Source organism: Actinia tenebrosa, unplaced genomic scaffold (assembly GCF_029948245.1).
Source record: "Actinia tenebrosa isolate PJP-AT-01 unplaced genomic scaffold, QUT_ActTen_1.0 PGA_scaffold0__85_contigs__length_37466705, whole genome shotgun sequence".
Taxonomy (NCBI): Eukaryota; Metazoa; Cnidaria; class Anthozoa; order Actiniaria; family Actiniidae; genus Actinia; species Actinia tenebrosa.
In genome coordinates this window covers 21,396,728-21,410,170 of record NW_028292569.1, presented here as the reverse complement: position 1 = coordinate 21,410,170, position 13,443 = coordinate 21,396,728, and the positions used below count along the sequence as shown (strand labels likewise).

The following is a 13,443-nucleotide window of genomic DNA, read 5'->3' as shown; positions in this document are numbered from 1 at the left end:
AATTGGAAAAATGAAATAATCAAACAAACAAACAAACAGTTATTCTTAGTAGGTCTCTTTTATTTATTATTTATAGGTAGACGATAATTATTTGCATTTAAAAATAGACGATAGACGACAACTGTTTGTATTTAATATTTCATACTATAATTATCAAGATAAGGTAGGTCACACTTCGGATTCTGTACTGAAGCGGCTAACGTAATGAACATTCTTAAAAGTTTCATTTAAATTATATTGACAGCAATTGGAGACGAACGAAACAAACGTTCATGAATTCGGATGTACATTGACTTTTTCTCTAAAATCGTTTATAGCATGATCATCTTTCGATAAAATGAAAAGTAAAAATTATAATTCATCGCTTCAATGTATACACTCTTGAGAATAATGCACGAAATTATCGAAACGCCGAGAAATGGTATGATTTTTATAGCTAAATGTATTAGTAAGGATATATTGTTTATCATTCCAGAAAAACCAATTCATATATAGGCTCTACACTGTCACCACGACGTGAATTTTGGCTGCAATCAATCTCACTATATGCGTCAGGTTCTGGTAATGGTGGTGGGATGACTTCGGTTGAATGCAGAAGATCTAATTCGGCATAGATGATCTGGCCTGGGCGCTGAAGTAACAAAATAAGTTATAGGTCAACTAATACAGTCATCGGGGACGTGTCATAGGACAAAATGTTTGTCAAGTTTGATTATTGTAGATCATCAAAGAAAACAGATTATCAAGCACGAAACTTAAGTAGGAATCAATTAATCAATTAAGAAAAGTAGGTCTATTTGCTCTGAGTGTTATTTCTAGAATTACATGAATAGGCTCGACATTTTGGTTCCACATGTCGCAAGGGAGAACAGAAACGCGTGTCAAAGTTAAACAGAATCAATTGATCGGTAAGCAAGAAACGTGTTCTCGGAACCAAAATGTCAGTCCTAATGGTTTGCTTGAGGTTAAGGTCGACAGCTCAGCACGTGGAGTTGTTGGTCATCTGAGCAAACATTCTATTCACTTTTGACATCTCTAAAGCTTTTGTTCTCTGATAGTACTGCATAATCGGGTGTGTCAACAATCTATTGACGCCCCAACTTTAGTCTCAATAATCTCCTTCATTTTTGTTTCAAACTTGAATCACTTTCAAGTGGTAATTAGTTAAGTTAAGTGTATAACGACTACTGTATGATCTATGCGATTTAGAGTTGAGTAAATCATAGGAATTTGGGTTAGTTCAAATTCCTCCTCGGGAATTGGGAACTAGCTCATTAACTCCTCTGAGTCGCATTGACCAATCACAGTTAGCGTCAGGTCATTATCGGCTTGACGTCACTTTCTATAGACCACAAATAATACTTAAGTGCTTGTAGCACACACTAAGAGTTAGTTGTTTTTGAGTTCGAGTTTTAGTTCTAGTTCGAGTTCAAGTTCAAATTCACACTAAGAGTAGAAGAAGGAAGAAAACAACCAAGCGAATAAAAGACCAGAAAATCCATAAAGGTCTACATGTGTGTACGTGGGACGAGCTAGTCCACCCCATCCCAGTCATCGGGAAAAACATCCCACGTCACAGACGGCATCACTTTCATACCTTTTTCTTGCTTCTGTCTACCTGGGCATAGATCGGTATGTCCCCCTGTTGTCTTGCTCTTTTCTTTTTTGACAAATTAACACTTGCATATACGGGTATGTCATCTTCTATAGCCTCCAGAGGCAAATGAGGCATTCTAAAGTCAACGGAATTGGTTTTAGTTCTTTAAAATATACGTCTTCGGAATATAATCAGATTTTGTAATCGAAACATAAATACGTACTCATTTTCCCCTGGTTGTTCTTTTCTATCTGCTGATATAAATATCCTGCACTATAATAGTCGTTCTTGCAGTTGGTGAAATGGTTATATTTTTAAACCTATGGCTTGCATGATTAGGTTATTAATCATGACTGATAAATTGTTATAATCACTGAAGATGTTGGAATTGGATGTTGAAAAGGGTTAAGAAGCAAAATTCAAGAGGGAAAAAATAAATAAAAGAAGGAAGGACATCAAGAAAGCGTTGGGGATGCGGATGTGATAAGAATTAAGGTGACTGTGATGTACTGAGGAGCAGGAGCAGGAGCGGGAGCAGGAGCAGGAGAAGAAGGACAACATCAATAAGCCTTTTCATAGTTTAAGAAACGATTCCACTGCGCATGCGATTTTATCCCGAATTTCTCACCTTCTTTTGTCTAAACCTTCTTTTGTTCTTAATTAAACAAAAGGTGAGAAATTCGGGATAAAATCGCATGCGCAGTGGAATCGATTCTTAAACTATGAAAAGGCTTATAAGGAATGGTAATAATAATAATAGTATTAATTAATATTTTAAAAATGTAATTTACCTTTCTTGTTACTGTACTTTTTATAGATTATTACAGTAAAGATAATAATTATCGTTATCAAGACAAACATTACTGCTCCACCTGCTGACAATAAAATGATATCCTTCTTGCCGATCTTATTGTCTCCTCCAAGAGAACCGCTAGTCTTGTCTACAACACAAATAAAATATGAATAAGGAAATAAATATAAAAAATATGAGAAATTTTAAAATTTAAGAGAAAGAAAAAAATTATGAATATGAAAAAAATGAGATAAAGATAGAAAAAGTTCGCATTAAATTAAAGAAAGAAAAAAAAACAAAAAAAAAACAGAAAGAAAAGAAAAGAAAAGAAAAAGAAATAAGAAAGAGAACAGTAAACTCATACGAAATGAAGAATATGAAAAGTAGAATGAGAACAAACGAAAAAGAAACTTTATAAAAGGAAAACTAATTAACAGGAAAGAACAGCCGATTTTAAATAATAATAAAAAAATGTGTATTTTATCATACGGGCTTTTTTTTTTTTTTTAATATTATTTTTTATTTGCGCCTAAAAGGGAAATTATTTTTGATTAAGCTTTTACTTTGTCGTTCCCTTGGTGTTGAAACTACTACATTGGTTAAATTTATTGAACTTTTGTCTATCGACTTCGACGTAGACGTAGAAACTAAAAAAAATTAGACATAGAAACTAAAAAAAAATAGATGCATAAGTCTGTAGTAATTGAATTTACAGCTCAGTTTTGTGTGTGTGCGTGTGTGTATGTTTGGAATTATGTTTTGCAATTGATGTTTGTTTCTTTGTTTTACTGATTGGTTGATTGATTTACTCCATTAATTAACTATAAATATACAAACAAACAAAAAAGTATAAACAATTAAAAATAAGCAAAAGATAACGTAACGACGTTTCGCAGTCATACTGACGTCGCTTTCTTTTGTTAAAACAAAATCACTTAAGGAATATAAAAACAAACAAAAATATCTAACAACCAAATAAAACGAAAAACAAAAAATACTCATTCAATACCCGTTTATGAATTGATTTTCTAAGTTTTCATTTAATTTTCTGTTCTTCAGATTTTGTTTGATTGTTCGTTTTCCTAGGTTGGCGGTTGTTTGTTACGTTGCTTAGATTACCTCGGTTAACTGTTGTTATCAAGCTTTGTATATGGCGTGGTTTTTCCGATGGCAATTTAGAAGTTGGAAAAGCTAGAAAAGACCAAATCACAATTTATTTCTTTTCTCATGTGCACTGTTACAAAGGGAATATATAATTGCATATTTTTAAAAAGAACCCTTCGCGCGTTCCGTTGCTATTAGTTGACACTGATATCATGAGGAGCTTTGGTCAAAAAGGTTTACTTTGCATGAGGTCTTTTTAGGTGTGAAGTAATGTCCATCGTTCCTTAAGTGTAAGTGTGTAGGTGTCAATCCTGTTGTCAACATACACTCTTTCTTTGTAATTAGAGCAGATGCAAGGTCATTCCAAGCCCACAAGTCATTCCATCATCAACTTTTTGTTTGGGGCTATTCATGGACCTGATTTCCTACTGCCTTATCCACGCAAAATATCACAAATAGCACTTTCGACGACTTCATAACCCTAAACCGGTGACATAGCGAGCTTGTTTCATAGAAATGAATGTCGTCCTTTATGTGTCGCGCGCCTGTATATCTTGATCAGGTCTGCCTCTCGGCTACAGTAATCGTTTTTTTCTTTTCTAGAACATATATTCAAAAGTCGACGTGCTTAGTTCACGTTATTTTTTAATGTTTTTTTTCCCTTCTAAATACGATAAAGAAATAATTTTCGTTGTACGCTTTCTAATCGTTAACAAAATATGCCAAATCCGACTACTGATTAGAATTTTCTGCTTTGATATGATTTCATTCAGGACTGATTCATCGTAGAGTCGTTTTACTCTTCTTTATTAGTCACACAGTCGAATGCTTGATAAAACAAAAACAACATGAAATATGAAACTACTGTAGTTTCATAGCTAAAAAAAAAAAAAAAAAAAAAACTGCTCTAATGCAATTTTTGACTGCGATACCTTGAAGGTGTCGCTAAACGTAACATGAAACTACTTTATGTCAATCAAAGTTTAAACTTTTTTGATCAAAGCTCTTCATGATAATACCATAAATAAAATGATAAACCATTAACACTATGAATTAAAATTCCACCGGCGAGGCTCATCCACAATTTTACCTTACGATTAGTGCGTCCTCAATCATCATGTATTTCCACGATGAAAAAAAATCTAGAAACCTTTTTTTTGTAATTTTTGACGTACTTGGTTTTCGAAACAACTTTTTGAAGATTGTTTTCGCATAAAAAGAACCATAAGAACCATTAAAACAAATAAATGTTTCAAACCTGTTTGGGTGACATTGATGATGTGTTCATCATAACCAAGTAAATTTTCTGCTTTACATTTGTACAACCCATAGCTGCCTGCGTCTATGGTTACTAGTTCCAAGACACCAACACCCGTAACAGTATGAGATCCTGTCAATATTGATCGATTACGGGGATCATACCACGTGAACAGAGGAGAGGGCACGCCATTGGCCAAACAGTATATCGTGACTGTACCATTATTATATGAAGAAACTGTGTCATTTGACTGGACTACATCTATTTCTGGTTTGTCTGTGAAGAGAACGAATTGATTCTTCCAATATATACCTTCTGATATACGTTCAGAAGTTATTGGCTCAATTTATGAGTCACAGTTTGTTCTTTGTAAATAGCTGTCATAAGAAAACGTTTAAAATAGTATAATAATAGGTATTCATTTAGATTGATAGATGGCTAGCTTTTTATCGTTTGAATGGTCATTGGATGTTTGACTTTTATACCATTATTATATGAAGAAACTGTGTCATTGACTTAACTGCATCTATTTCTGATTTGTCTGTGAAAAAAAGGAATTGATTCTTCCAATACCTTCTGATATAAGTAAGCTCGTTTTGTAAGTTAAAATAAGATAGTGATAGGTATACATGCAGATTGTCTGAATGGTCATTGGGGTCTATTTTGACTTCTGTCGACTTTCTTTTTTGTCTCTATACTTTTGTCTGCCTGTCTAACTGTTTTTTCTTCTTGTTTGCTGTCATTGTTATTCCGCTAAAGTGTTTTAAGTAATAAGGTTCGCTTAATAATTTCATGTTCTATTAGTTAAGCCCAAAAATCGACATTTCGTATTAGCAAATAACAAAAGAACCAGCTAGGTTGACAAAATAATCAATGTACTAAACTCACACTGGACAGATATTGTTGTACTTCTACAGGTTGGATTCTCCTTCGGGTTGTTAGTTGCACAGCAATTATATATTCCACTATCATTTCTTGTGATATTTGATAGATTAATTGTTACATGTCCCACGCCTTGGTTCTTACGGAACTTGCCACCATCCCTCAATCTCAGCCATGTGACGTTCGGTTCAGGAATTCCAACCGCAGAACAGCTGATAAATAATCCTTCGGATTCATTTACGCGTATGATTGAAGACGAAGGATTTAACGTGATATTAGGCAACGCTGTTATAAAAAGAACGAAACTCCATTCAATACACTACAAGAATTACAATAATTGGACATGTTAAAAAAAGTACAAAAATGTATCCAGATTATTGATATTGATCGTGCTAAAAAAATACAACAAAATAGAACCAATTTATGTAACATTTTACCTAATCTTACTAATAATGAGATGTGTAGCATCTAAAACTCAATTTGAACTTACATGTTACAACGAGTTTGACTTTACTTGTTATGGGGTTTCTTGTTGTCAGCACAAGAACACATCCATACGTACCACTATCAGCCAGAGTTACATTATGGATTACTAGTGTAGCAGTTGATTCTTTACTCACTCGAACAGGGTTCAGTAGTCTAGCAGGACATGTATTGATGGTTATGTACCATTTCCCCTCGTTGAATATATTTTCTTGTGCGATTTGAAATGCCCTGCCATTGTCAGCATAGAATATCCACTTTGGTGAAGAAACATCAAACTCTTCCATCCTGTTATCCACACTGTAATCCCACACGAGCTTAGCTGTTTTCCCTACAGACACATACAAAACACTTGGTGGAACTACTGTGAAACGAGCTGCACCTACAATATTCGACCAGGAAATATTAAAAATATAAAATATATAATGTAACAGCAAAATGGATATTCCTGTCGGATAAAGCGATTTTTTTGAGAAAGTAGACAAACAAATTCTCACCCTGAGTTCTGCTCACAAGTAACACTTTGATGATCAGTGAAATCCATAGGACTTGAGATGCCTCCATTGTCTCAGAAGATTAAAGCATTAGTGGATCAAAATGATATAATATTTGAATAAATAATGTATTTCACTTTCATGGTTCGTTGTTTTATGCATGTGGAATTTCTTTCTCGAAACCAAATATCAATGAAAAGTGTTTTCTTCCTTATTCTAGCGCATGAAAGCACTAATCAAATGATGCTAAAATGAAATTCATGGTTGTTTCGTTGTAATCATTGGACCACTTGATTTAATATCGAGTCAAAATGATTAAGGATAACTGTCCTTCTTGATTTGTTTTTTTCTTTTTTTCTTTTTTCTTATTTTTCTTATTTTTCTTATTTTTCTTATTTATTCCGTTTACTAAAAACAATCCAACTGAGCGTAAGGGCGTAAACGTGATTCTTATTCCAGATGATTTTTTTCTGATGCTTCAAATATTTACGTTATACTGGAGGCAGGGCATCCATGAGAAAAATCACTGAACACTTTAAAAAGTGTTACCCCCAGTCATTACAATTAAACTCAGCGTTGTGCTCAAAATAATGTACCAATGGAGATAGTAATGGAATCAAACATGACCATTGATTTCGAAAGCATCTAAACCTTCACGATATTGATGAAAGCCCCGTGTGGTTAAGTATCAAGAGAGGTTTCGTACCCATAGAAGACTTCTTTTGGTTTACTGTCATTTAATAAGTATAAACATACCTCATGGCGCGCGCCTTTTTTTTTTTTTTTCTTCTTCTTCTTTCTTTTTTTCTTTTCTTTTTCGTAGATGTTGCCCACTACATTATGCCTACACTGAATGTCCTTTTATTAATTACTACCACTTATATTATAATACTACAAATTGTATACACCAGGCCGAGTCTTTAAAAGAAAGTCTAAAAATAGCATTTGTTTTCGAGTTGCAATAAATCAAATTTTTTAATGAGGGAAAAATTATGGGAATTATCTGACAATATATTTAAATGAATATTAATTAAGCAATAGAAAACTTTTTCCGTGTTTACATAGCCTGATAGCAACACGAAGGGAGGTTGGGAGAATTCGAGACAGTTATGCAAACCCGAGACGTAGTCGAGGGTTTTCATAACTGTCGAGAATTCTCCCAACCCCCCGAGTGTTGCTATCAGGCTATGTAAATACAGAGAAAAAAGTTTTCTATTGCTTTTATAAAATAAATACTAAGGGAAAACATTACCACTTGCAAGAAAATAAATCTTTATTCGAATTTGATTCTCATATCAAAATACAAATTCTCCATACATCACGAACTTTGATCGTTAGCCAATCAAATTTCGTGTAATAAACGCCAAGGAGGCAAATGTGAAGCGAGAAAGAATCGCTAGCTATTTTCAACATTTATCATTCTAAAACTTTAAAACAAATACAAAGAAATGTCCAAAGATTGAATATAAATCTTAATAAAAGATTTCAGAATTGATTATCTTTACGAAAGTGATCAAAAGTAGATAACTGAGTGTCACTGTGACTGGAATTCTCGGTTGAAAGAAACGTGGTTTTGCTCAATTTGACAGCCAGAAAACATGGCAGCGAAGTTGATTGTTTCGTCTCGCCTCGTGAAGATATTTTGTGGAGCTGAAGAGCTATCGCTGGAAAAAGTTTGAAGCTGCTGACTGTTTCCTTGAAATACTTGTATTCCTTATCGGGCGGTGCATTTAAATCATGAGAAAGCACGTCGCTGAACAACCGAAGCTGTCCTGACGAAGGACGTGTGTTGTAGCTCCTGAGGGAATTCTCTTTGCGGTGACCAACGGGAGATTGTCATGATTTTACGATCAGAAAGACCTGTATGAGACCATAGGGTTATGCCTGAGGCCCTGACACAAGTCAAAATTTGGAACTTCGTCTTCAAAATACATTTTTGGGGGCGTTTTTTTTCTCGAAAGAAACTGTAAATTTTTGAACTTATACCGGGAAAACAAGAAAGTTGTGACGTCAAAACTGTGTTTACATACCCTCATGCAAACATGTCTATCAACCAATCAAAGCGTGCGTACTATTTAATTTATTTTATAATTTGATATATTTGCTTTGTTTCCTTTGCATTTTTGCTTTCTTATTTTATTGTTCACTTATTCCTCCTTTCTATTTTATTTTTAGTAGAAACGTTTTCCTTTTTTTCTTTTTCGTTTTTTCTTTTAATAAAACCAACATTACTTTAATACAACTACTTTTCTTCTACGCTTGAATACAGATGTAGTGGTTGGTATTCTGATCCTTGCTGCTCGTGATTAACATTCGATGTAGCATGATTTAACAATGTCTCACAAGGAACATTTGTTGGTAGCCCTATTCCATTATTGTCCCTTAGTAGCGACTGATACTCGTGCTCGCTTGATAATAACTCTCCATTATTTATCTGTTGATAAAGATGCTGAGTTCTTGACAGAAAGGTCTGCTCTGCAGGGTTCTCTTTTGGTTTCCTCTCGTCCAATAAGGTTGGAGTGCATTCTCTCGATACTGCTCCGACATCAATATTCGGTGGTATCAGGTTTGGTGATTCGTGGTGTGTTTCCAATGCTGCTGGTTCGTGTGTTTTCATTTCGATTCTATCCTATATACAAGAATATAGTAAAACAATTTGTTTTTTGTTTTTGTGTTTTTTTTGTTTTGTTTTTTGTTTTGTTTTTGTTTTTGTTTTTGTTAGTTTGTTCGTTAGATAAACCCAAAACATCTACTCTATCCCTATTACTGCTAAGTCAAGGGGCCAAGGGTTAGTGAGTAGTCCATATTCAGATATATAGTACAACTAAATTTTTTTTCATCCACACCCCCCACCTAAATAAATTATAAATAAATTGAAAACGTAGTCCAAATCAGCATCCTATATTATTAAACTCACCTCTACAATCTCAAAAGATTCTTCTGGTTTTGAAACCCTAAAAAGTGAAAATATAATCGTCAAAACATTTGTCTAAATTCAGTTGGCTATAGTCCTCCTGAAAAATGGCGTGAACTATGAATTATTTGTTTTTGCATGGGGAGTGAGGATATGCAACGGGTGGGTTATTACATACAGTACGCATATTGAACATGTGAATTTACCTTTCGTTGTCGCTCCTCTTCCTTAAAACTGCAATATATTTAAAACAATGATAATAAGTAAAAAGATAGACACACATCGATAAAACAATGTTGCCAGATATCAAACAAAGAAAGAAAAAGAAATATTAAAATAAAAATCTGAAATTATTCTATGGAATCATTATCAATCGTTTTACATACTTCACGGATCCTGATTAATACTACGTGATATGCATGCGCTATATGCTGGAATTAAAGTGTTTACCTTTGAAGCCAGCCCTTTTGAAAATGTAGCACACTAATAGCGCCATGATAATATTCACAACTATTGATATTGATGTTACTATAAAATGAACTGTTGCAAATGTGCGACCTGAAGAAAACAGAAAAAATGATTAAAGGTAACAAACAGTATGTGCCTGCAGACTCGGGGTAGCGGTAAAGCAAAATAAATAATAAATAAAAAAACGTGTCAATATATAGAAATAAATAAATTAAAATATATGTAACCTTTATTTATAATTGTATATGTAACATTGACATAACCTTGAATAAGTAGTGTCGAGCAAGACCTCTCTCCAGGCTTGGCTCTTGAGTCATGACCTTTGAATGATGATTAGGAAGTCAAGTCAAATGTTAATAATTCAACTGAAGTAGTTAAGAAAGTGGCTCATCAGATGTTTATTGGTAATTCTGACCTGTAGTGGTTTGTGGTGATGATGTCGTTATTTCATAGATACTTCTACTTGTCATCAGAGAGGGTGGATGGACTGGGGATAGATGACATTATTTTTTTATGAGTAAATCATTCCAAGCATCCATCCATCCATCCATCCATTCTTCCATTCATCCATCCATCCATATATCCATTTTTCTTTTACCATCTAAAGTTAATTATTTATTATTGTTCTCCAAACCTGTTTGAATAATACTAATAAAATGTTCATCATAACCAAGTAGATTTTCTGCTTTACACCTGTACAACCCATAGCTGTCGGGGCAAATGGTCACTAGTTCCAAGATACCAACACCAGTAACAGTATGAGATCCTGTACCTATTGATCGATTACGGGGATCATACCACGTAAACAGAGGAGAGGGCACGCCATGGGCCAAACAGTATATCCTGATTTTACAACCATTATATGAAGAAACTGTGTCATTTGACTGAAACAAATCTATTTGCGGCTCATCTGCGAAGAGAGTGAATTATATATTTTCAGTCTGCACTGTTTCAATGATTTTGATTGTGATCATATTGATTTGTTGCAAACCTTGCAGCGCCCACTCACCCTACCATTTTGGCTAAAAAACAAAGCAACATATATTTGTATTTCTAAAAAAGATAGCATTTAGACTCACACTGGACGGTTACCAAGATACTCTTACAAAATGGAGGTTTCTTCAGGTTGTTAATAGCACAGCATTCGTATTGCCCACTGTCATATCTTGTAATGTTTGTAATATCGATTGTCACATTCCCTACGCCTTGATCAATGACATCACCCTGTACTTTTTGCCACGCGACGTTTGGCATAGGAGTTCCTACCGCAGAACATTTGATATGCAGTTCTTGGGATTTGTTTACAGGTATGTTTGAAAGGGACGGATTGATCGATAAAGATGGAAATGCTGTAAATAAGAAAATAGCGCATGTAAGTACATATCAGTCATCGCCAATACAAATACGACAAACAACTAAAAACCAAATGACTTAGTTTGAACATTTTCATTAGATTGCATACCATATATCCATGAAAAGGTTAACTATCAAAATAGACTCTTTTCGAGTTCCAAATTACCGCTGATTACATACTCATTTGCTCAGACTAAGCCTCGAACCAGTGTTTTTTTTACTTGCAAATACTAAAGGTATAGTAAAGAATGCACAAGTTCAACAATACGAACACTTTGAAATCCCGCGGACCTTGACTGGAAAATGTGAATATTCTTCACAAAATCGAGGCTTAGCCTGAGTAAATGAGTCTGTAATCAAGAAACACAGCGGTAATTTGGAACACGAAAAGGGTCTATTGTACATGTTAGTGCAAAGTTGAAAGTGCAAATGATATGTGGTATGCACTCTAACGAAAGAACGAAAGAAACGAAAGAACGAAGAACGAAAGAACGAAAGAACGAAAGAACGAAAGAACGAAAGAACGAAACGAAAGAACGAAAGAACGAAGAACGGAACGAAGAACGAAAGAACGAAAGAACGAAAGAACGAAGAACGAAGAACCAAAGAACCAAAGAACCAAAGAACGAAAGAACGAAAGAACGAAAGAACCAAAGAACGAAAGAACGAAAGAACGAAAGAACGAAAGAACCAAAGAACGAAAGAACGAAAGAACGAAAGAACCAAATAACGAAAGAACCGAAACGAACGAAAGAACGAAAGAAACCGAAAGAACGAAAGAACGAAAGAAACGAAAGAACGAAAGAACGACAAAGAACGAAGAACGAAAGAACGAAAGAACGAAAGAACGAAAGAACGAAAGAACGAAAGAACGAAAGAACGAAAGAACGAAAGAACGAAAGAACGAAAGAACGAAAGAAACGCAAAGAACGAAAGAAACGAAAGAACGAAAGAACGGAAAGAACGAAAGACGAAGAACGAAAGAACGAAAAACGAAAGAACGAAAGAAACGAAAGAACGAAAAAAACGAAAGAAACGAATATTATCAATATATTAAGAATAAGATTGTACTTATCAGTTCGAGTCTGATTATGCATGGTTGAATAAATGTTAATGGGAAAACGAGGTCCTCACCTTAATAAATAACAGCAAACGCACGGAAGATATTTCAAAATTTGGAAAATCAAAATCAAAAACTAAAGCAAACAAGAAAAGAATTTAATAGAAACAAGAACAACCATTCCAACAAATTGAAAGAATTATACCCACATGTTACGACGAGTTTGACTTACTTGTTATGGGGCTTCTTTTTGCCAGCACAAGAACACATCCATACGTACCCACTATCAGCCAGAGTTACATTATGGATTACTAGTGTAGCAGTTGATTCTTTACTCACTCGAACAGGGTTCAGTAGTCTAGCAGGACATGTATTGGTGTTTATGTACCATTGCCCCTGTTTGAATACATTGTTCTTGTGCAATTATAAATTCACTGCCATTGTCAGCATAGAATATTCCAATTTTGCGAATAAACAACAAACTCTTCCATCCTGTTATCTACAACTGTAATCCACACAAGCTTAGCTGTGTTCTCCTACAGACACATACAAAACACTTGGTGGAACTACTGTGAAACGAGCTGCACCTAAAGTAGTTTAAAATATAATTATAAATTATATATAAATGTGAATATTCCTGTTGATAAACTCGGAGAAAGTAAACTCGGAGAAAGTAAATAAACAAATTATCACCATGCGCCTTGTTCAAGAGTAACAGGTTTATCGTCATTGAATCAATAGATCTACAGAGAACTCCATCGTTCTATGAAGCAATGATGGATCAAAATAATACAATATTTAAATTGGCAAGTATCCTATTTCACTTTCATGGATCAAATTTAATGCGTGTGGGATTCTATAACTACATAGAAGAAAAAACACTTTTCCCACTACTGTAGAACTTCAACACCCTAAAAATATTCGAAAATTGTAACTCTATTGAGGGAATTGCACTAGGGTCGGTATTTTTGGAAAATCAGAAGTGATTAAATTAACCTCAATTTTTATTAGTCTTGGGCTCAAATCAGAAACATCAA

The 13,443-nt window shown here is 34.3% G+C and overlaps 3 protein-coding genes across 7 annotated transcripts in view; 1 reads left to right on the top strand and 2 right to left on the bottom strand.

Moving 5' to 3' along the window:
* LOC148913774 (uncharacterized) overlaps positions 1-13,443 on the top strand; it is a 203,344-nt gene that overhangs the window by 186,436 nt on the left and 3,465 nt on the right. The gene's annotated exons all lie outside the window — the stretch shown is intronic.
* On the bottom strand, positions 89-6,693 carry LOC148913776 (neurotrimin-like). 3 transcript variants are annotated; one of them, XM_089035973.1, is made up of 9 exons: positions 6,615-6,693; positions 6,125-6,499; positions 5,641-5,919; positions 4,753-5,028; positions 3,510-3,581; positions 2,389-2,538; positions 1,821-1,851; positions 1,598-1,733; positions 89-631 (listed from the first exon to the last, which is right to left on the bottom strand). In XM_089035973.1, the coding sequence occupies exons 1-9, from the start codon at positions 6,679-6,681 to the stop codon at positions 467-469; spliced, it is 1,551 nt and encodes a 516-aa protein (XP_088892099.1). In that variant the 5' UTR covers positions 6,682-6,693; the 3' UTR covers positions 89-466. The 3 variants fall into 3 exon arrangements, with proteins under 3 accessions (XP_088892099.1, XP_088892104.1, XP_088892110.1); XM_089035978.1 differs by having other exon boundaries at positions 1,821-1,848; XM_089035984.1 differs by having other exon boundaries at positions 6,125-6,448.
* Positions 7,885-12,630, bottom strand: LOC148913775 (uncharacterized). Its single transcript, XM_089035967.1, has 9 exons — positions 12,616-12,630; positions 11,073-11,342; positions 10,628-10,903; positions 10,409-10,480; positions 10,257-10,313; positions 9,976-10,083; positions 9,732-9,759; positions 9,529-9,565; positions 7,885-9,240 (listed from the first exon to the last, which is right to left on the bottom strand). Exons 2-9 carry the CDS (start codon positions 11,245-11,247, stop codon positions 8,854-8,856), a joined length of 1,140 nt encoding a protein of 379 aa, XP_088892093.1. The 5' UTR covers positions 11,248-11,342; positions 12,616-12,630; the 3' UTR covers positions 7,885-8,853.